Source organism: Sinohyriopsis cumingii, chromosome 16 (genome assembly GCF_028554795.1).
Source record: "Sinohyriopsis cumingii isolate HCF-2022 chromosome 16, ASM2855479v2, whole genome shotgun sequence".
Taxonomy (NCBI): domain Eukaryota; kingdom Metazoa; phylum Mollusca; class Bivalvia; order Unionida; family Unionidae; genus Sinohyriopsis; species Sinohyriopsis cumingii.
In genome coordinates, this window is record NC_142976.1 from 60,738,981 (window position 1) to 60,763,643 (window position 24,663).

General features: G+C 39.6%; 1 protein-coding gene across 1 annotated transcript in view; it reads right to left on the bottom strand.

Moving 5' to 3' along the window:
- LOC149780536 (uncharacterized) overlaps nt 1-18,806 on the bottom strand; it is a 72,855-nt gene extending 54,049 nt beyond the window's left edge. Inside the window, exon 1 of the mRNA XM_089937550.1 lies at nt 18,650-18,806. Coding sequence (XP_089793676.1) covers nt 18,650-18,725 — 76 coding nt within the window. The 5' untranslated portion in view covers nt 18,726-18,806. The remainder of the gene's footprint in view (nt 1-18,649) is intronic.
- Between the last annotated feature and the right edge of the window lie 5,857 nt (nt 18,807-24,663).

Consider the following 24,663-nt stretch of genomic DNA (forward strand, 5'->3'; position numbering starts at 1 on the left):
GATGTGGTGAGTGGGTAAACGTACAATCTTGTTCGGTTGGTGAGTGGTCACTTTAAAGTTTCCATCCTCTCCCGATTGCAAGACTTCTTTCAATACCCCAAAGTTGACCACTCGACTGGTACGATAATTCAGAGTCAGTCCTTTCACTTTGCACTCCGTGTGCACTTCTCCTTGTTTGTCCCGGTATTGGTAGCCGTAATTTTTAGGACCGCCACTCGCGAAACTTAGAATCTTGTCGTCGGGGTGTTCGTCTGTCCAGGCTCCTAAACGGTTTTCTTCGATGTTAGGGTGTTGCTGACCCGGTCGATCGATGTAGATGCAACTGTCCGTGTCAAAGTACAGAACGCGTTCCCCTAACAGTTCTAAAGCTTCGTACAATTTTAAGCGAGCGTGAGCTGTCACGTAAGCCGCAATGATGACATTTCCAAAAGGGTCGTCTTGTACAAAGTCCAGATCTTCTTCGTAATTGACCAAGATCAAATTCTCTCGAACGACGTCCACGTGTTTCATGTATTTGGTTTTGTCGTGAATCATCTGGAAGTAGCGGGAAGGTTCTGTCAAATATTCCGTCTTGGGTAAACACGGTCGTTGTGCCATTTTACCCCACAAGCAATTTAACATCACTTTGGCAAACGATCGCCTGCCTTCGTTTTTCTCGATGTGGTCTAAAGAGATGCCTTCCTGTTCATAGTATCTCTCTTTGAATTGTATTTGGTCTTCGGGAGTGTGACACCAGGAAGCATAGCCGCTGGCTTCTTGTTTCAGTTTCAAAAAGGCATCCACGTAGTCAGCGAAAATGCCTTTCTGACTGGGATCACCCTTGTGGTATTGTTGTGTCTTGGGAAAGTGGCAAATTTCGTACACTTCTAACAGTTGGTATCCCATGTCCAGAGCTTTGAACAATTCTACGCTGACCCAGGTTCCCGTCAAGGCACGTTCTTCCTGGCTGTGCTGACAAGGTTGGTCTTGGTTGCACGTTTCGGTACAAGTACGGCACAATGGAAACATCAGTTTGCCTTGACAATGGTGAGGTAAGACGGGATGGTATAGGTTCGTGGGAGGCAAAACTTTACACTTGATCAAGCCTTCGTATTGTCGAATGTTTTTCAGGTCGATGTGTTCCGTTAACAATTGCGGGTGCCCTACAGGAAAGCGACAATATTTGCACACGTAGGGATACAGCGAACACACGTCCAAGTATTTGATTTCTTCTCCTTTCTCTTCGTCGGCTTGGTACAGCAAACAGGTGGCATTGGTCCTTCCTCCGTACAAACTATCCCTCGGGTTCAGCGGGTCCATGAACTGGTAACTTTCCACGAGGCGTTTAAACTCGGGATCGGTTTTCATACGGTGATCGTACTCGTGTTCCCACATTTCCACCACTTGGTATCCTTCCTGTTCCAACTTTAGGCGCCGCTGACAAGTGTCCTGGTACAAGTCCTCCATGGTTCGTTGTAAAAACTGATTTTTAGTGCTACGATCAGGGTAACAGACGGGACATCCGTGAAATAAGCAACCGTTAAACTCGTACACGATCTTTGGGTTTTCTAAGTCCCAGCCATCTACCGAATACGTTCCGATGGTCTTTTCACCCCCTCCGTTGCGGGCATGCTGAATCCATTTGTTTTCCTTGTCGCACAAGTAATGTAACCAACGTAGGGCTTTGACCGAGTATTGACGTTTGACAAAGTTGGTCGTTTGAGGGCTGATGACAGCCACGGTGTTTTCAGGCATGAATCGTTGTCGATACACTAAGGAACACGCTTTGGCAATGGTGCAAGCTTCTTTCAAAGGATCGACCCCTCCGTGTTCCATGAACAGTTCTCGAAATTTTCCACAGCAACGCCGTAAAATGTCCACGTCGGAACGACAATACTTTAGCATTTCTTCCTGAAAGTCGAAAGGGTCCGAGGCGTGAGCCTGGTACCAAGCGTAGAAAGCTTCTCGTTGTTCGGTACGCATGTTGTCGGGGTCGTAATAGTGAGCCTCAGGTAAATGGGGTAGAACGGCGTGTTGATTGGCTTCCGTATTGAAAAAGTGTGGAAAGTACCCTTTAGCCATTTCTGTCATTCCAAACGTTTTAGGCATTCGACTGAAAGGCATGGCCAAATAGCTCATCGAATCTTTAAACTGTACTTGTCCCACTTGCATGAAAATGATTTTGGCTCCGTTCAAAGTCACTTTAGGACGTTCGGTGCCATGTTCCGTATAGTATCTGAGAAGAAACTGTCCATCGTATCCGGAGAAATTGTGAGCCATCACCGTGGCATGACGATGACAATCTCCGTAACGTTCGATGTCCTCTTGGCTCCACGTCTTGTCGATGGGGTCTAAGACCCATCGAGCGAAATCGGCTATCGTGTTCGGTCCCCGAAAGATTTTTTCACGTCCTCCAGGAATCTTGCTGCAGTTAGGGCAATGACTGAAGATAGGTTCTTGAATGCACTTCTCGCACGCTCGATGAGCCACGCAGAAATTAGGAATGTGAATGCCAGTCTCTTGCATGCATTCGAAATCGAAAAAGATGAAATTGCTTTTCTTCTTGTGACCATCCTCTTTCTCTGGTTGGGGTTGGTATTTTTGCACGTAGCATTGGTGTTTCAAGTCCACGATGTGATGACAAATGTGACATTTTTTTTCCCTGAACATACGTGTGCCTTGGTACTATTGGTACGTATGCCTTGTCTACACGTATGCCTTGTCTATACGGAACATGGCACCGAATGTCCTAAAGTGACTTTGAACGGAGCCAAAATCATTTTCATGCAAGTGGGACAAGTACAGTTTAAAGATTCGATGAGCTATTTGGCCATGCCTTTCAGTCGAATGCCTAAAACGTTTGGAATGACAGAAATGGCTAAAGGGTACTTTCCACACTTTTTCAATACGGAAGCCAATCAACACGCCGTTCTACCCCATTTACCTGAGGCTCACTATTACGACCCCGACAACATGCGTACCGAACAACGAGAAGCTTTCTACGCTTGGTACCAGGCTCACGCCTCGGACCCTTTCGACTTTCAGGAAGAAATGCTAAAGTATTGTCGTTCCGACGTGGACATTTTACGGCGTTGCTGTGGAAAATTTCGAGAACTGTTCATGGAACACGGAGGGGTCGATCCTTTGAAAGAAGCTTGCACCATTGCCAAAGCGTGTTCCTTAGTGTATCGACAACGATTCATGCCTGAAAACACCGTGGCTGTCATCAGCCCTCAAACGACCAACTTTGTCAAACGTCAATACTCGGTCAAAGCCCTACGTTGGTTACATTACTTGTGCGACAAGGAAAACAAATGGATTCAGCATGCCCGCAACGGAGGGGGTGAAAAGACCATCGGAACGTATTCGGTAGATGGCTGGGACTTAGAAAACCCAAAGATCGTGTACGAGTTTAACGGTTGCTTATTTCACGGATGTCCCGTCTGTTACCCTGATCGTAGCACTAAAAATCAGTTTTTACAACGAACCATGGAGGACTTGTACCAGGACACTTGTCAGCGGCGCCTAAAGTTGGAACAGGAAGGATACCAAGTGGTGGAAATGTGGGAACACGAGTACGATCACCGTATGAAAACCGATCCCGAGTTTAAACGCCTCGTGGAAAGTTACCAGTTCATGGACCCGCTGAACCCGAGGGATAGTTTGTACGGAGGAAGGACCAATGCCACCTGTTTGCTGTACCAAGCCGACGAAGAGAAAGGAGAAGAAATCAAATACTTGGACGTGTGTTCGCTGTATCCCTACGTGTGCAAATATTGTCGCTTTCCTGTAGGGCACCCGCAATTGTTAACGGAACACATCGACCTGAAAAACATTCGACAATACGAAGGCTTGATCAAGTGTAAAGTTTTGCCTCCCACGAACCTATACCATCCCGTCTTACCTCACCATTGTCAAGGCAAACTGATGTTTCCATTGTGCCGTACTTGTACCGAAACGTGCAACCAAGACCAACCTTGTCAGCACAGCCAGGAAGAACGTGCCTTGACGGGAACCTGGGTCAGCGTAGAATTGTTCAAAGCTCTGGACATGGGATACCAACTGTTAGAAGTGTACGAAATTTGCCACTTTCCCAAGACACAACAATACCACAAGGGTGATCCCAGTCAGAAAGGCATTTTCGCTGACTACGTGGATGCCTTTTTGAAACTGAAACAAGAAGCCAGCGGCTATGCTTCCTGGTGTCACACTCCCGAAGACCAAATACAATTCAAAGAGAGATACTATGAACAGGAAGGCATCTCTTTAGACCACATCGAGAAAAACGAAGGCAGGCGATCGTTTGCCAAAGTGATGTTAAATTGCTTGTGGGGTAAAATGGCACAACGACCGTGTTTACCCAAGACGGAATATTTGACAGAACCTTCCCGCTACTTCCAGATGATTCACGACAAAACCAAATACATGAAACACGTGGACGTCGTTCGAGAGAATTTGATCTTGGTCAATTACGAAGAAGATCTGGACTTTGTACAAGACGACCCTTTTGGAAATGTCATCATTGCGGCTTACGTGACAGCTCACGCTCGCTTAAAATTGTACGAAGCTTTAGAACTGTTAGGGGAACGCGTTCTGTACTTTGACACGGACAGTTGCATCTACATCGATCGACCGGGTCAGCAACACCCTAACATCGAAGAAAACCGTTTAGGAGCCTGGACAGACGAACACCCCGACGACAAGATTCTAAGTTTCGCGAGTGGCGGTCCTAAAAATTACGGCTACCAATACCGGGACAAACAAGGAGAAGTGCACACGGAGTGCAAAGTGAAAGGACTGACTCTGAATTATCGTACCAGTCGAGTGGTCAACTTTGGGGTATTGAAAGAAGTCTTGCAATCGGGAGAGGATGGAAACTTTAAAGTGACCACTCACCAACCGAACAAGATTGTACGTTTACCCACTCAACACATCGTCAGTCGACCCCTGGAAAAAATCTATCAAATCGTGTACCAGAAGCGAGTGAGACTTCCCAATCACTTTACGTTGCCGTACGGTCACATCGATATTGGTCAGCATATAAAAAGGGACAACGTCCAAGACCAATAGTTCATTGTCACTACCAAGACCAATCGACAAAAATGAATCCTTTCAAACAGCAAGTATAGAGCGTAAGACTCAAGTCCAGCGAGAAACTCGGGTGTGATTCTATGCCTCACGATCACATCACCAATGCAATACCACATCTTAGTTGTTATGTACTAATGCCATGACAAACTACGTGCAACCAGTGAAACTTCCAGACCACAAAACTTTACCTTATGGACATGCTGATATCACCCAGTATAAAAAGGGACGACTTTCAAGAACGACACTTCATTGCAAGGACAAGCGACGAGAAAGATGAATAACTCTACGCAGAAGAAAAAAAGAGAAGGAACAAACATCATTGACCTCTTTCACCACCATACCGTCACAGCAAAGTGCGTTCAAAAAGGGAAAGGATTCAATAGACCTAAAGGAGTATTTTAGCATCCAAATGACCCAGACAGCGACCTCGAGAAAATTTAGAACGACAACTTACACCTACACGGTGAAATTTAAAGACTTCGCGTCTGACGTTCCAGCCGAGGAAGTATCAGGTTTCATTACGGATCTACTTGACTCACTGTTAGAGGAACTCAAATGTCATTGCCAAGTCAAAGATGAAGGTCGTTTGAGCCTATCTATGTATCACGACAGTTTGAACTCGCCTGTATGTCTCGGATTTAGCACACCTGCAGAAATAACTTCTTCCAAACTTTTGAGGGCTATTGAAGACGTGCGGTCGGTGAGAGAAAAATTTGACATCACCGATGGAAAAGTGACTATTCATATGGCATATGTTGTACCTCCATGGGAAGAAGACGATCACTGCTCTTGATCTGCTTACCGATAAGTGTACCTAGCACGATGGACGTAACAGCAGATTTACGACTGACAGGGAATACGAGATCGGAAACATCTATGCTGGGACACAAGTGGTAGCTGACCAGATTTTAAACAACGTGTGTAACGGATAGAGAGACAAACACGAACTTTCTCTTATTTGATTGTTTGTTACTTGTTTTGTTTTAACTTTTTCTTATAAACGAACATTTAATGTAAATTCGTTGCATATGAAGTGATTTTAGAAAGGAGTGAACGTTAATTTTAAACATTAGTTTACTAGAGTCAATAACTAAACAACTCGTAAATATGTTTCTTTTATGTTCAAATGTTTATGTATTTAATGGATAGTGCTTAGACCAAAGCACAGGCCAGAGAGCCCATGTATATATGTACTTGAATAAATGTTTTGAACCCATGCAACAGACTTTTCTTTATCGAGTCTCTATTCTATCTGTGAGTCTTTCTTTAGAATATTTCTGTCCTCTTTTCTGTGTGTTTGAATGTGTATTTGTTTGTTTCTGTATGTCTATGTTTGTCCCTATCAACCCTTTGTCCCTACAAATACATTTCACCCTATAAAAGGTGTTGACCCTATAAACCTATGACGTTATCAATGTTTAATTCCCACTGATCCCCAGGTAACATTCCCATGTTCAATTTCCATGTTCAATTCCCCTTGTCGCTAGAGTGACCCAGGGTTTTTCTCCATGTTAAATTTCCCTTGTCGCTAGAGTGGCCCATGGGGTTCTGTAATGCTAATTCCCATTGTCGCTAGGGTGGCCCCATATACTACTTTTCTGTTTTAAATTGATGTCCTTGCCCATTATAACTCACTTATTCTCCGCCATTCCCAAGTCAATGGTCGTATATGCTGACCTAGTATCATATTTTTAAAACTAGAGCCAATCAACAATTTTAAGCATCATTTTCGTTCTCATTGACCTAGAATCAGTAACGTTTGACTACATTTATTTCGGAAGCATTTTGGCTGGAGACCAGTGTTATTTATTAACATAAAGTATTACAATCGAGTTCTTGGTGACATTGTACAATATTTTGGGATTGTAATAAACATTTGTATAATTTTAATAAAGATGATGAGTGTTAACATTATTTTTTGAGTAATTCAAAACTGAAGGCCTTTAATAAAGTCAATCAGTGTTAGAGCTGTATTATTGTGACAGAAAAACATTCAGTAGAGATTACTATTGTTCTTATGAACTACAGCATTTGAACATTACACCAAATATAATACTGTGTTTCTTGTATTTTCCAGTAAAGAAAAGTAGTACATATAGTACATAATAAGAAAAATTATTTGCGGCAGCAACATTCCCAGCCTTTGATGTAAGAAAAGCATAATGAGAAACATTGAATTAGTCCGAGTTTTGTACTGTAATCAATTTATTATTGGAAGCAGAATGCAAAATGGAGGGCTTTTCGTGTTTTTTTCGGAACTACGAGCAGCCATCTGAGCTCCAAGAACATGTGTTTTTGGAACGAAAGGGTAACGTGGAGAAACGGAATAACTGTTGTCACCAGAGTGTCAACTCTGCTTCTGATGCAAGGGTAAAGTTTTCCTACCTATATAAGTTTCAGAAATGAGCAACCGAGTAGGCACTTTTATGTCTCAGAATGTGCAATTAGTTGCCGAACCTAATAGCTGACCCTGTCCGACCTGTGGCGCCAAAGCCAAGTGGTCAACTTCATTCCGGCTACCTATAATCCGGTTACGATAGTGAAGGCTGTCAGTTGATGTCGGGGATCTATGGTATGAAACTGCTGGGTTTCCTCACGCTGTGACCAGATCTTTCCACTATTTGCGTTTGTGTTGTTATTTCAGAGTCTGTACTAGTAGCAGGCTTGAACCCGGTCTTCTGTTGCACGTGCTAGAGGAAATTCGATAGTCTGCAATAACCTGCATATTTAGTTAGAAGCATATGTTCTCCTGGACTTTTATAAATAAACGCGATACTCCAGTTAAATAAAGATTTGGCTGCGTCATGCTTTGCATTATATATTATATATATTAGGGTACGTCTTGATCCAAACTCACGTTCCTGCCCTTGCCCACTGAACCAATTCAGCTAGCTCATACATAAATATAGGAACTTCCTTGTATGCCGTAAAAAAAAAAAAAAAAAAAAAATTATTTTGGGTGCTTGAGTAGGTGCCGTACGGGAGATCACTTTAACGCAGCAATCATGAGCTCTATAGAGATCCTGACCGAAATATGTGCAATGTTTTCTACTCCAATTATCATTATCTCTCAGTGCGTATGGTAAGTAAATATTTTACTTAGATCATTGTTTTAGGCACAGATGGCAAGTTGACAAGCATGTCAAAGATTCAATACTTATGACTATAATTAAGGATGACCTATTAAGGACAAGCAAATGTTGTATCATAGTGATATAAACTATATATACACTCCGCTCTCGACAGCCTAGTCAGAATTGCTGCGTTACAGACTTCAGGTTCTTACTTTCTTTTTACAAATAAGAGAAATGTAATTAGTGATAGTTTGGAGATTTTTTCCTAAGTGTCATAATATATTCACTTTTGAGAAGAGATATATTTAGAAAATATTTTACTCGCTTCTAAAGCTTCAGTAATCTTTTATTATTATATATTATTAATTTATAAATATAATGTGTCTTTCGATTCTTTAAATTTAATTTGAATTTGTGTTGATTTTTGTAGAAATGTTTTGTAACCAACTTCGTGCTACAAAATTATTAATTTAGAAACAAAATATCTTTTAAATTACAGAAAGTAATATTTTAGTTTATTAGAACACAAATTCAATATTATACTTTGCTAGCAAATAATTTCGGTAAGAGTTTGTAACATTTAATTCTTAAGCAGTTTTGGATTATTGGTAACTTAATCCGCATTTATTTACAAAATTCAGAATTTACATAACTGTGTGAAGTTGTTTAGCTTCAAATAAATATAACAATTTAATTATATATCTTAAATGTGTAATAGTGTGTAATTTTTCAATATTCAATATTGAATGATGTTTAATTTTCATAAAGAATTGCTGCGTTGCAGACTTCAGGTTCTGACTTCCTTTTTCCAGTTCGAACCCAGTACCTCTTTGCAATCACTAGTGATGTAACACTAACATTGCAAGAGTGACTCTTTCCGCAAAAACGAGGTCAGGTTGATGTCTTTCTCTCGTTCTTTCTATCTGAGAGTTGTCCCATCAATAAATTGGGCATGAATACAAGAAAAATACCCAATAAACGGGCCAAAACAATGGGCAAAAAGACCCATTAAATATTCATTCATAAAATAAGTAATAACAGGAATTAAACCGACGAGTTTGCTTGGTGCTAACTGTTCTGAAAATACAGTCCAGAAAATAATCAGTATGGAGCAGTCAACATTTCATTTAATGACGCAAAAGTTTCCCATTTCCATCAGCTAAAGCAGGTCTTGCAAGACATTTTGTGCATGCCTTTCACATCCTGCATATCACTGGAAAGCATGGCCGAATCAACAGGAAGTTTAGATGAAAGAAGATCGCAACTGCAGAGGCTTGTATTGTATATTATCCCACCTCGTCTGACTTTCTTTTTTTACCATTGGATGAGTTAGGAGACTGTATAAATCCGTGTACAATTTGCGTCGGTTAGAAATCCAGCAGGCATCCACCATTTTAGATTTCTCCTATCGGACCTGTCTCCATTTCGCTGCTTAAAAATGACAACCAAGGTTTCGAAAATTTTACAGCGAGAGAAACTGCAGGCAAAAGGAGGAATATCAAATCTTACAGGAAAATAAATCAATAATCATGCTGCTAATGCAGTGCGTGCATATCTCGCCAATAATGGAATAAGAAACGCTCAGATTCTTCTAATTAGAGCCAAACAATTTATCGATATTAAAACTTTTGACAAGACACGGAGACACGAGGGTGAAATTTAGAACACAGCTTCCTGGAGAACATAAAACGCAGTTTGAACAAAAGTGCTTGAAAAGACCTACTAAAAACGAAACTTTTGACATAAAATGAACATTTCAAGCCTGCCGTTGCAGAATTATTTGGGAATGGGGACAATGAACTCCAACCTGTAATCGCAAAAGAAGACCGTGAGAAATCGAACAAGTCATTGTATACGAATCCCGACATTCAGAGCGTGTTGGCGAATAAACAACATTTTCATATCAGGTTATGTTCCTTGCGCAGAGGGATGGAATCTATGTTTAAAATGACAAAAATATACCGAAGAAGATATTTGCGTAAAAGAAAGTTGATGAACTAAAAATAAAGTCGTCGAAGTTCTGAAAAAGAGAACACCTCCGGTGTCATGCCAAAAATTCCCAGAGAGCAAATATTGTCCAATGTCATCATTTGAAATGTATCCCCCTTAACTCTATTATGAACGTGACAGACTTTCACAATATCCACGGGAATTGTTCCTGGTGTCCGATCCTGTTAGGTAACCGCTGGGCGAGAAAAGCCCCGTCTCTGTTTATGTCTAGCCTTAGCTTCAGGTTGTATAACATACACAACCCACTTAATCCGTGCGATTAGTGCAAGCCTTATCTCAAAACCAATTGGGAGGGTCTGCTTCATTAAATCCAGTTAGGGTTAATTTGGCATTAACGTTTTGACTTGACGTTAAATCTGGTAATTGTTCAAGCTTGACCTATGATCTTCTGATAAATATCTTTAAAATCTACTTTCAGTGAAGTTTGCGTAATGATGCAAGGCATAAGAGAATTCATTGTTTACAAAAATAACCAACTAAAATAATAATAATAATAATAATAATAACAATTTCTAAAACAATGCAATTTACCCCCCCCAAAAAAAAAAATTAAGATATTTTATTTTAATATTCGCACAGGAATGTACCGACAGTTTTTCAATCGTCATTTTTTATGACGTCTAAAAATGTAGAATACTTTTCAGAGAATTGTGAGATTTGTACCTGATTTATTTATCGTTCTTTCTCTGCTGTTGATCGATCCAAACCAATAAACTCAAGGTTCTCTCTCTCTCTCTCTCTCTCTCTCTCTCTCTCTCTCTCTCTCTCTCTCTATATATATATATATATATATATATATATATATATATATATATATATATATATATATATATATATGGTATTAACGCACAAGAACATTTTTTATTCTAAGAAGTAAAAATATGCTGGCCAGAGTCACATTCTTAGCTAACTCTTGTTAGCTTTTGATGACAAAAAATTCCTAATTTCGAAAAGAATCAGCTAGTTAGCCGTAAAAACTTCTCCGAATAATACAGCATATAAATGTATGCCCCGTTTAGCTTTCCGTATGCGAAGATCAGCCAGTACATGCTTATGCAATATTATTCTGTTATACAGCCATAGGAATGAAACTGCAATATATGGATTGGCCTGTTGGCTTATGTTCCAGTATTACCTTAAGGTAAATTAACGGATGAGTGATATTTCAGCAACAACCGACAGTATCCTGTTGGAACACAACTTAATGTTAGAATATGAAGACACAAACAAAGGATTCTTTATGCAACGTGAGCCACATCTTCGCTAGCCAAGGTTCCGATACAATAATCCTATCAACACCTTGGAGGATCGAACCGATATTTTAGTGCTTTGTCCTTGCGACATCTATTAGATGTGATGCCAACTAACCAATAGCGCGTAACAGTGGTGTATTCTCCATCGGCCGAAAATGGTGGAGACAATTGACTTAAAAGGAATACTTTGCAAGTTTAACATCGAAATTATGACTACGTACCAGAGGGAAGCCGTTACAAGTGTATTTGAGTACAAGATATTTGTACAAATACGGACCGTCAGTGGAAAATCGCTTCTTTATCAGTCCATTCAAGTTGTGTGCTCTCTTTGTCTCGATCATGTAGGAACAGTATTCAGATTTGAACAATTTAATTTTGATTGGAGGCGGTGATTTTTTGTCCGTCCGTCAATATGTGTGTACTGAACATACTCCTGATTTGCTTGGTGGAAGTTTGTCAGATTGGTACATAGGATGCCCATGTAACAAAAATCCGGCATTTGGGAGGTCAAAGAATAAAAATACAAAAATTGCAATTACAGTTACATTTGAAAATGCCCTAAGCAATATTATACGTGCATTCGTAGCAAGAAATCTAACACAACTTTTGTATTACAGCTTCTGGGTCACGAACCAGAAAAGGGAGAAGTCCCGGTTGTCCGAGTGGTCTAAGGCCTTTAACAATCATTGACATCCCACCACTGTCTGTAACCAACGCGGATATGTGAGAGAGCTTGCCAGTAGCTTCCCGTGGATCGGTGGTTCTTCCCGGGATTCTTACCAGATATACTGACTGCCATGTATAGTCAGTCATTCATGTGCTGAGAAATGGCGTTAAGCCCACAACAACATCGACAACATCCAGAAAAGGACGGATGATAAATTGTCTTGGATTTGCTACGCATACCATGGAAGTATTTTTTTCTTCTTAAAATCTGTTTTACTTTCCTATTCAAACGTCATTGTGACCGAATATGATAGTTATCATGGGATATAATCGGAGAGTATTTTGTCCAGGTCTGCCGTATTTATAGAAGATCTCATATGGTATAGAATTTATGAAATGAGTTCACTAATGTCAAACGTCTGAGGTATCCATCACAAACTTTTTTATTCTAATGGAAATAGGAATGTTTTGATAGCTTCCATCTTTGGATGAATTTTCATTTTAATATGATCTCTATTATAACCCGACAGTTTCGTAACGACTTTAATACAAAGAATGTAGAGAAAGTGTGCTTTATTGTATCAAACCAGGCCATACAAACAGTTACTGTCAAACACTGATACGCCACATTAAATATTAATCACAGAAAGTATGATGCATTTTGTTTTTTATTTTTTATACTTTGTGTAATGTTACAGTACACAAACAAAAGCTACTTTCAATTTTAAACTGCAACATACATTTTGCATACAGACAATATTATGGAATAACATACCTTTAATAGTAACTCATAACTCTAAACAGAGGTTCTTACGTAATGTGTGTTATTGTAGTGATGTATGTGTTATGTATGTCGAACGTAATAAACGCATTCGTGAACTTTTATATTACGATTATGATTTCCTGGCTTGGAAACATAGCGTGCAAGTAATGCTACCGGTATGGTTGATAATTAAAAAACTGGTTACCTTGCGATAACGTGAGCAATGTAAGTTGAAAGACATTTTTGTAAGATTGTTCCGAAAGATAGTAGACATGGGTGTAACAAGAAATTGCGTTCTTAATGATGATTGATAATTACGTGCATAGAAAGATGCGTACGTACAGTGACACCAGGGGGTACATATATATGTGTGTGTGTGTGTGTGTGTGTCAGATTTTCAACGTATCTTTAAAAAAAATTCTGTCATATCGCTACGGTGTCTGTAGTGTGACAGTTTATAGTGATGTCTAGAAATGGGGCATCGTGCCGCAGACATGTTACTGCACTATGACCCACCCAGTCATATTATCCTGACACCAGGCCGACCAGTCCTAACACTAGCCTCTTAATGCTGATCGCCAAGCGATGCAGTTGCTAGCAGTTTTATAAGTCTTCGGTATGATTCGGCCAGGGTTCGAACCCGCGACCTTCCGCATCTGATGCGGACGCTCTAACCAATAGACCACCGGAGAGGTCGAGTAAATAAGAACCATATATGTATATAGTAAAAAGATCGGTATGTGTTGTAATTTTTGTATCATTTTTGTATTTATCATTCTCTACCGCTCCGGTGGCCTAGTGGTTAGAGCGTCCGCCTCGGATGCGGGAGGTCGTGGGTTCGATCCCCGACCGAGTCATACCAGAGACTTAAAAAATGGTACTAACAGCTGCCTCGCTTGACCTTCAGCATAAAAATGTTAGTGTTAGGACTGGTCGGCCTGATGTCATTATAATGTGACTGGGTGGGACATCATGCTACATGTCTGCGGCATGATGCCCCAGTGCTAGACATCACTATAAACTGCCACATTGCAGACATCGTAGCGATATGACTGAAAAATTGTTAAAGCTACGTTAAAAATCAAAATCACATCACATCACATTACTTATCATTCTCATTCATTAGCGTTGGAAATAATGTCGTACCCTTCGTCTGTCAGTTTGTCGTCTTATCTTTTCGACTGTCACTCGGTCTGCTACCTTATGCGTCCTGAAAATGCGGGATGGAATTGTAACTTAAATTGTCCATTTGATTATCACATACAACTTTTCCATGTGAATTTCCCGTGTAACTTGTCCATGTGATTGTCAAGTGCAGTTTGTCCATGTGATTGTCACATGCAGTTTGTCCGTGTTACTGTCAGATGCAATTGTCCTTGTGATTGCCATGAGCAACTTGTTCATATGATTGCCACATGCAAACTTGTCTATGTGATTGTCATATGGAACTTGTCCATGTGATTGTAATATATAACTTGCAGATGTCATTGTCATAAGAAAGATCGATTTTATTTAGAGGCACTCTCATTAATTCTTTGTCGAAGACTAACACAGAACAATTGCAAGGCAAACAATACACATCAAAGAAAGCTTCGAAACTGCAAAAGTTTTCATGACAATGTCTAATTAAAGTATTGTTTGAACATGCTGGAAGTCGAGCCTAATTGATTTTAACTGACATTATAAGAATGGCAACGTTATTGGCATTTACCTACAAAAGAAGCAACAGTAACGCAGTCCTATAATAATAACAATAATAATAGCAACAAGAACTACTATAGAGTAGTAATCAAAGTGAGTGAATGAATAATATTAAAAATTCAATAACTTTAAATTTATGAGTGCTCATGATAAAACCTTTTTTATCAGTATAGATGAAACCTGGATGTCAGCTTCTGTGTAGAGAAAAGGATATAAGCCGCGACATTTTCTGCACCTACATGTATTTGAAACATGTGCTTTTAAAGTCCGCACCAAAGAGTGTTCCAAACTCAAGACTGTTAAAGGACTGAAATTCCATCAATAAAACAATGTCTCTATCTTTTCAGTTATAACCAGGATAAGCTCTCAAAAGATTATTTTACCTAAAAAAATAACTAACATTATTAACTAATCCTGGCCAGCCCAACCCATATATATTCTATTTTATGTTCACTCATTTCCAGACTGGTTCTCATTTTTTCATTTCATTAGTACCTCGTGTCCTTTATGCATCGCTATGTGGTCTTTCTTGTAGACATGGTGAACTCAACAAATGTTCAGACCTTTTTTAGAATATTTAACCATCGGATCAAAATCTGCTAACCATCAATGCCTGTCTATACGATATGTTTCGAATGTACTGCTCTGGATGAATCTAATGGGAAAATATTCTGGCGTATATCAGTTGATATTATGTTGATGTTTGTGTACGGAATTTGTGTTCTGCGTGTCTAGTAGTTTTGTCCAAAAAATGTGGTTTGATTTTGAGACGTCCACAGACGTACTCAAAACCAGGCATTGATGATACGCACGGCATGGTAAATTATATCAGCAAGTTTACATATTGAATAAATGTGCTATTCATGGTTCTAATTACTCGTACATATTATTATTCTCTGAATCGATAATCATTCGGCAGAAAACGTTTTTCAGCCTACCCTTAGCTATCCGATTGTTTCAAAGATAATGGCAGCAACATTTTACAATCCAAACACTATCAGCATATAACGGCTGGAACCGTTTAAAGAAAAAAAAAAAAATGAACCGGACGTTTAAGAAAATCAACAAAAGAAATTATACACACGTCTTACTCCAGTTACTCTCATACTAAGACGTTCAACGTTACACAAAGTAATCTAGATTGAGTGCGCAACTGCAACAAGAGAATATTTTCCTTTACAATTCTCTTAATAAATGATGTTACAAACATTTTCAGAAACATTATATAATTTTGAAATCTCTTCCATTACCAAACACGATGGGGAGCGGCTTAACGATTGCGGCATTTTGCATGCAGTTTTTGCTATATTTGATCCAGTCATCAATTAGCGACATTTTTGGACATGAATTGAATAGAAAACATAAGTGCAATTATCCGATACGATGAATGAAAATATGCCCAAAAATCAGAGGACATTTTATGATTTTCTTTATTCGTGCTCATTTCTTATGTTTTGAAACAAAAGACAGACTGAGTGAAAGAAAGAAAAAGATGGAGAGTCAATTTAGAGTCTAAAAAATTAGTTATCACTTAACTTGCTTATTCACTGACTTTGTTAGTTATTGATTTACTTATTCGACCGCTCCCGTGGCCATGATTTTAGAACGTCCGCCTCGGATGCGGTAGGTAGCGGGTTCGAACCCCGGCAGAGTCATACCAAAGACTTCTCAAAATGGTACCTACATCTGTCTCGCTTGGCGCTCAGCATTAAGAGGTTAGTGTTAGGACTGGTCGGCCTGGTGTCAGGATAATGTGCCTGGGTGGGACATCATGCTACATGTATGCGGTATGACGCCCCATTTTTAGACATCACTATATAAATTGCCACACTGCAGACATCCTAGCGATATGACTGCAAACTTGTTAAAACTACGTTAAAAATCCAAATCACATACACACGCTTATTTATGGGGCTGGTGCGTTTTTGCTTGTACTGTTACAAAAGTACATGGGTTTTTAATAAGATTTTTGAATTCGTGATTCGTATTACCTTTAACGTAAACAGACACTTGTATTTACAAGTTTGCAAGGACGAGTATTGGCAAACTGCCAACAATCCGTGTGTCGTGCTATCTTCCAGGTACACAATTCTAAAAACTACTACCTGCAAGCTGTAATTTTCTTTTGTATATGTGATTTAATGGGTATTAGATCATACGGCCTCAGTCTCAGAGCTCGTCAGCATGCTACGGTTGAATGCCTTAAGGTAACTAGAAATATGAAGTAAACCAATACTGTCTCGCACTTTTCCCGTTTAATTCACCAGTACTATAATCACAAAATCCATCACTCCCAAATCTTCCTCCTACCAGTACAAGCTTCCGACCACGCAATTCGGATGGACTCAGACCTCTGTGAGGATCCGCGGTTGTTCAGTGGTAAGCCTATCGGAGTAGCTACCAGAAGATTGTGCATTCGAAACCTCGCATTAATTCAGTCCGAGTCTGCTGCCATGGTATGCCCATGGGAAAGGCACTTTATTTGCCCCGGCACAATATAATCACTGCGTGTTGAAATACCGTAAAACAACAAACCAACCAGCAATCACCCAACCACCACTACCACCCTACCCCACCCCCAAAGAAAACAAATGAACAAAAGTCTCAAATGTATGTGACTGATTTGTGCACCCACATAAATCTTGTCTCAGCACTGGGGAGAACATTCTCATGTAAACAAAAGAATAAGACAAAATTGACAGAAGCAGTACGTAAAAATGTAGGTAGCTATAATGTGTTTTCTGAGGGGGGGGGGTCTTATTTTATCTCGCCAACATTTTTCATACGACGTCTTTTGAAACAATGTAGTGGATGCAGCAATTTGATAAAAATAGAAAGTTAATCGATATAATCTGAATTATGGCATGGATCTGCATTGCCAGATTATCCAATATTTAACTGTTACAAAGAAATCCTATTAAACAAAAACACGGGAGAAACAAAACTCCAACTGTTGCGGACAGAGATGAGATGAGTGGCTGATCTGTAAAGGCGAGCGCCTTAGATCATTCGGCCACCCTCATACTACCATAGATCTGTAAAGCCGAGTGCCTTCGATCATTCGGCCACCCTCATACTACCATATACCTGTAAAGCCAAGTGCCTTCGATCATTCGGCCCCCCTCATACTACCATAGATCAGTAAAGCCGAGTGCCTTCGATCATTCGCCCCCCCCCCATACTACCATAGATCTGTAAAGCCGAGTGCCTTAGTTCATTCAGCCCCACTCATACTACCATAGATCTGTAAAGTCGAGTGCCTTCGATCATTCGCCCCCCCCCCCATACTACCATAGATCTGTAAAGCCGAGCGCTTTAGATCATTTGGCTCCCCTCATACTACCATAGATCTGTAAAGCCGAGTGCCTTCGATCATTCGGCCACCCTCATACTACCATAGATCTGTAAAGCCGAGTGCCTTCGATCATTCGGCCACCCTCATACTACCATAAACCATATGTCAGAAGTACATCGGTCGTAATAACGACTTTCCCATTGTTTTCTATTTAAAGTGGGAGGCCATCCTTAGCTGCAGATAAAAGTAGCGAATATTTACAAATTTTGTATCCACATTGCCTTTGCACTTATGGCGTACCATGTCGCACAGGAACAGGTCCAAACAAAATGTACTGAGAAATTTAATTTTTGGTTGACTGACTCTGCACTTTGGTCGCAAAGGCTGTTCAGTTAGTACTTTATAGGATGAAGATGTGCACTTTACATTATGCTACAAGCAAACTGTCAAACAAATTAGAATATTGCTAATACCATTTTCTATAGGTAACTCCTCAGTCAAGCTGGATTTTTATCTCGGGAACATGACAAGATAAGCGAAATACACCCATGGTATATATGTTGGTGTGTGAGTAGCCACCCCACACACACACACGAGGTAGATCGTATGGACTGCAACCATCTCACGGTACGGGCCTTTTCTTCGAAAGGAACTGGGTATGAAATATAATATCTAATATTATTTGCCTAACTATGTTTTATTGCTCTAATGGCTTGATGGAAACACTGTTAGTTATTTTAATCTTCAGGGTCGTAATTACATATAATAGGCCCCGAATCATCAACCATTACATTGATATAGATAAAATGTTACTTACCTTCCGTACTGAGTGATAATGCTTTTTGCAGGACAAAAAGTAAACATACTCCGGTCAGGATCTCAAAAGAGCTCATTGCAGTCGATTGAGAAAGTGATCGCTTGTGAGACAGATACTCATGCACCCAACAGGACAATTTTTGACAGCATACAAGGAAGTATATAAGTTAGTTCAATTGATTTATTAAGGGCAGGAACGTGAGTTTGGATCAACGTATATCTTGTTACCCATAATGCAAAGCATTATGCAGGCAAATCTCTTATTTAACTCAGGTCCCGTGTGTATTCACCAAACTCCAGAAGAAGATACATTTCTAATTAAATATGCAGGTTGTTGCAAGCTATCGATTTTATTCTAGTGCGTACAACAGAAGACCAAGTTCAAGCTTACTACTAGTGTGACGACGTATATGGTTGGAGTCGGGTGCTCCCAATATTTTATTTAAACTATTATATAAGTCCCACACAAGCTCTATTTTGTTGGAAGTCAAATTTAGTGAAAGATAGATGTAAAGCTCCGAGCTCCCAGTCAGCAATGCCGATGGTTAGATGGTTAAATATCCCCAAAAAATTTAATACCAGCACATAACAGTTTAATAACAATTAAATAATCAAATGACTCAAATTTCCAAATTACACTCCTTCCGCTCGACCCTTTAATAAGCCCATTGCTTCACTTGATTAGCAGTGTGAGATCGATTTCCACCTGTCCTTGTATTTCTACTCATCTGTTGTATCTTTCTTTCTTATTTCTCCAAATTCATTCTCCTCCTCCTCCTCTCTGACACTCTCCAAATTCCTTCTCCTTGTATGGTAAAACAAACGTTATAATACAGTACGGTATCATGTACTTCTTATACATACATCAATAAATTTCGTCACATCTGTACGTATTCCTAATCACGTTATACTAAACAATATCACAATAATCAGGCGCATTTCTTACCTTATAACTCTATACAAAGTACGCAAATATTCAAATATCAATGCTCTGATATATGTATACGTCCATTCCGACTAATCTTACATACTTCAACTATGTTTCCAAATTCACAACTCAAGCATGTGTAAAGTCTAACATAACGCATTCATAAATGCACTGGTTTACTGCTAAGTAACCTAATAGCGAATTACAAAATTAATTCTGACCACAAGCTAACAATCCACATAATTCTCTGCGTAAGATTCAAGCCCATTTCTCAAATACACATGTAAATGAAACACTACAAAGGTAATTCTACATGCTAAACGGTCCTAGTAATTAAGTGTACATACTACCAATATTTACAATTTTGATGCCGTAATATTCTGCATAAATCGAGAAAATAACTTACTGACCTTTCGAGACTTTGTCTTTCCTTAAAATCTACCTCTAAGTTCTTCCACCAGACTACAAGTGGCTTCCTTACTCAGAGTAAACCCTATTGTTCTGCAATCCTTTCAGACGAATACAAAAATTAATCTTACGAGTCCGGAAGGTATAATTCATTCGGATCTGAATTGTAATCATGCCTTCTATCTCAATTATTGATTGGATATCGCTGTGGACCGATCCAATCAAACTTAGCAGACAACATCCCTCTTGCTGTCTGTCAACGTGGGGACGGATAAGAACACGCCTCGTTCACCCCGTTGACTTCCTTAGGATCCTTGAACTAACTTTTAACATATATGTGTGATAACGGCAAGCCATTGTTAAGTGAGGCGACCGTCGCCTTTGCCAGTTCAAGTTTCAGGTCTCTGGCTGTTCATGGTAACTTTGCGTAAGAGTTCAACACTAACACCGCAGTAATCTTTAGAGATCAAACACAAGGCCGCGGTAATATTCCCAAGACATGTAGATTATAGCTATACATGACTCTATAGCTGGGGCTTAGCAAACTTGACACAAAGTTTAGATTCTGAAATAACAACACAAACGCAAATAGTGGAATGACTCGATCCGACGACGACTAGAGGAATCTCCCTAGTAATAAAGTAGATCAGAGAGACCTACTTGACAGCCTTTGCAAAGGTACCATGGCTATATTTATTCCGGATAAAGACAACTTGTTCTCCTAGGCCCTCCCGTCGGTCAGTACTATTTATTAGGTTCAGCAATTAATTACCCATTCTCGAACAAACATTTGCCTACTCCGTCAATCTTTATTGAGATTAATATAGGTAGAAAAATTTCCCTCTGGTGATAAAGTTAGAGTGGACCACTTAAGTGGCAAGAGCAAACCCGTTTCTCCTTCAAATACGTTTCCCAAACACGTTACGTTAGGAATATTAGCCTGCTACCTCGTGAATATAGCCCCACCAAAACACAAAAATCGTCTTTTTCTATCTCATATAGACAAAGGGTAATAACTCTTGTCGATTATAACCCCTTGCCACTGCCAGATGTCGCTAGTTTCTAGCTGATCGAGCTATTAACGAGGATGCTTGCATGGTGCGGTGGTTGGGGGATTGTAAGTAATGTGATTGGATAAGTATTCTCTGAGAAATGTTATTTACTTTCTCCTTCGAATACGTTCCCCAATCACATTACGTTAGGAGAATAGGTAACCGGAAGAGGGATGCTAAATATCCGCCCTCTACCTCTATTATCTTTCTAGAGAATTATCGCTGGATTCCTCATGCAAAAAAATAACACGTTCTCCTAATTACATAAGCACCTCAGGCTAGGGTCACTTGATGTGTGACCTACATATGGTTAGGAAGATAATTACTGAAATATTCTTACCTACAAAATTTAACTGGTGAATAAAGCAAAGCTTACAGACTGTGTTGAATGGTTTAACTGGGTCTGGTGGCCGTCTGTTCTGCCGCCACCGGAATATCAGGTCCAAGGTTTGCGAAATCTCTGAAATAAAAACTCGAGAAGGATGACTCAGCATGCCAGACAACGGTTTCTATTATATCTCGAATCAAAACGTCACATTCGAAGGCGAGGCTCGCAGAGATTGCTCTAATATCATGAGCGCAAATCTTCCTGAGCCGATTCTGATCTTGTGAGACCTCAGAGTACGCTGAGTATGTAACTCATTCAGCCAGGAAGCAAGGATTTAAGGGGCGATATCCGTTTCCCGGCATTCACCAGAAGAAAGAAGCGTTTGCGCGTGCCACGACTTGTCTATAGAGAAATAGCTTTCTATAGTGATATGGGCCAACTGTTTCTCCTCGAAGAGCCAGAGAAAACGTCGGCACTACGAGGGACGATGTTATAAGATGGCAACGGTTTCTGAAAACACGCAATTTCCCTCTTAACCCTTCAGAGTAGACGGCCTTCCTGCTCTCAAGATTCTCTCCTTAATAGAAGGTTTAAATTGTTTGTCTCGCAAAGATCGATCATCGGACGTCCCGAGAGTGCGCATATCCAAATAAAGACTGATTGATGGAGATATTATTCCGTGTGAAGGCCTTGACAGATCCTGGATAGTGTCAGCCAAGATATTGAGTCTGCCGGTAATGCGTCCGATTTGTACGTTGTGAATGAGATTGTCTCACCAACGCAGAAACTGCCAATCAGAACAAACAGGTCGGGTGATATGGTGTCCCCCTACCCCCACCCCGTTTGAGGAGGTAGGTCACCACCACATAGTTGTCGGACATAATTAAGACCGTTTTTGTCTGAGAGTCAATCCTTCCTGAAGTGAAAGGCAATAATGAGAGAGAGAGAGTTCATTTATAACATGTTGATGTGTAGAGGCCGCTCCCTTGATTTCCATGTGCTGCTGATGGTAGTGATGTCCAGCAAGAGGTGGGCATCCCAACCGTACGTTCTGGCGTCGGTGCATACCGCTTTTACCGTTTGTGGTTTTTTAGTGGGATTCCTATGGTTAGCCAACCTGAGTTACACCACTGACGCAGATCACGTGCGTGATCATAACTGTTTGATCGAGGAGACTTGAAAAAAGGGCTCCATTGCGCTAGCAACGTCATTTTCTAAGGGACGCGTGTAAAGACGGCCGAGCGGGATCAAGTCCGCTGAGCACTGAATAATCCGAGGAGTTGCAAAAACTCTCGCTGAAATCCACGTCCCGCCAGAAAGTAACTCAACGAGTTCGACTATCCTGATTACTCGATTACGAGGAAGCCATACCAGATTCAGGATGGTGATAAACTCCATACTCAGAATCGTTGAATCAAATAATTCAATATCACTTTAAAAGTGAAATCAACAAATCAGGATCTCTGTACTATTGAAAATCAATAATACGTATATTCTACTTGCAGATAAAATATTTTCCATATTTTGTTTTATAAATTCTATACTTTGATCACTCTTGTTCATAGATGTGTATATTATACGTTGATAACCTTGGTGATAGACCATACATTTTTCATAGTTGTGTTTAAATTCTAAACATTGATAATCCTTGGTGACAGATCCAAATAGTAATCATATTTGTTTAGTTCGAATTAAGAACGTTATCTTTTCTTTATCTCAGTTGTTTAACTCGATATCCATAATTGTTAAACCAATTGTTGGACTTTATGCGCACGAGTATTTTGACCGATTCATTCATCGTTAAATTATATTAGAAATAAACATCTCATTCACGAAACTTCTTTCAGTATCTTCGCTAAATCCAATCCCAACCAGGGTTTATGTTGTTACACCAAATGTGTCCCATAGTTCTTAGCTAATGGTTTTCTGAATTTTTTTTTTACATGGCTTTCACATTATGTTTAATACATGAAACCAAGTCTGAATCGACCAGAAGTTTATATGTAAGCGGGCCACACCTGCAAAGGCTTGTATTATCTATTATCCGTCTCATATAATTCTCTTAGAATTCCACTGGTTAGGCTTGGTCACACTGAGACCGTATAAATCCCGTATACCGTATGAATCGTTTCGTAACCAGCGTACGTTCATTATATTAGACTTTGCCAAATTGCCCCGTCTCCTTTCAGTGTTTACATTGACAACCAAACGCGTTGGGGATCTTTCAGCGAGATAAATTGTGCTTGTTAAAGGTCATGTAAACCCTGTGTGACCCTGACGAACACCAATCATTTTACTCTAAGAAATAAAAAAATAAAATAAAATTGTTTACGTCTAAAGTCCCATCATGACCTCGACAACAACCAATCATTTTAAAATAAAGATAGAACTGTACGTGGTTGCCACTAATATTGAAACAAGGTCAGGATTTAGATCAACACCTGTTGTTTATAAACTAACAGTCAAGGTCAAACTATTTCGTATGTGAAATTCGTATTGGATTCAGCTTCAGCGTTACTAATAAACTATAGGGAGGTCAGCTACCTTTTTTGAGTAGGTATACGGGAATATGTCACGAGTGAAGTGGAAACATTACAGTGTCACTTCTCGAATGAAATATTTACATATATCTAATCAAGACACGTAGATTTTATGTCATCATATATTTATAAAAGTAACAGCGTTCGATTTGATAGGATTTTTTCCAATGTTGTGAACAGCTTCATTACTAAATAGATGGAAAAAGTGTATAAATTTTACAACTATTTGGGAATAGTGATGTTTTACTAATTTAGCTTGCACTTTTCTTGCCTCAAATACAATAATTTGGGTCAAAATAGTGACTGTATTCGCACGAAAATGAAGAGATTTGTATGTTTGTACACACGTTGCATGCGTGGGCTGATGCTGCACGGGTGGGGTGATATAAAAACACAACAGAGCGGATGTATCTGACCGACTTATGAACGTTACATCTTTAAACAAAATATTGTAATGATTGTTAGTTTACTTGTAAGGATTTTCGTTCTTTACTTTGTTTATTTCGATATTCAATAGTAATTTTTTGTGTGGCCTTAGAACGCTTGCAGTTCGATAGCAGATGCGGCTTTCATTGTTAGATTTTCACTTAATTTCGTTTTGCAGTCAACACTAATGAATGCCTGAATTAAGACACGACTGTGATTCGAGCAAAAATTGCTACAAAAATGTTATTACTTTATTTAATCACGAGTTTCATTTTTAAAACAATACTAGGTATGGGCGAAATGTAGCAACAGGTCGTGTAAGTTCAGTTAAGG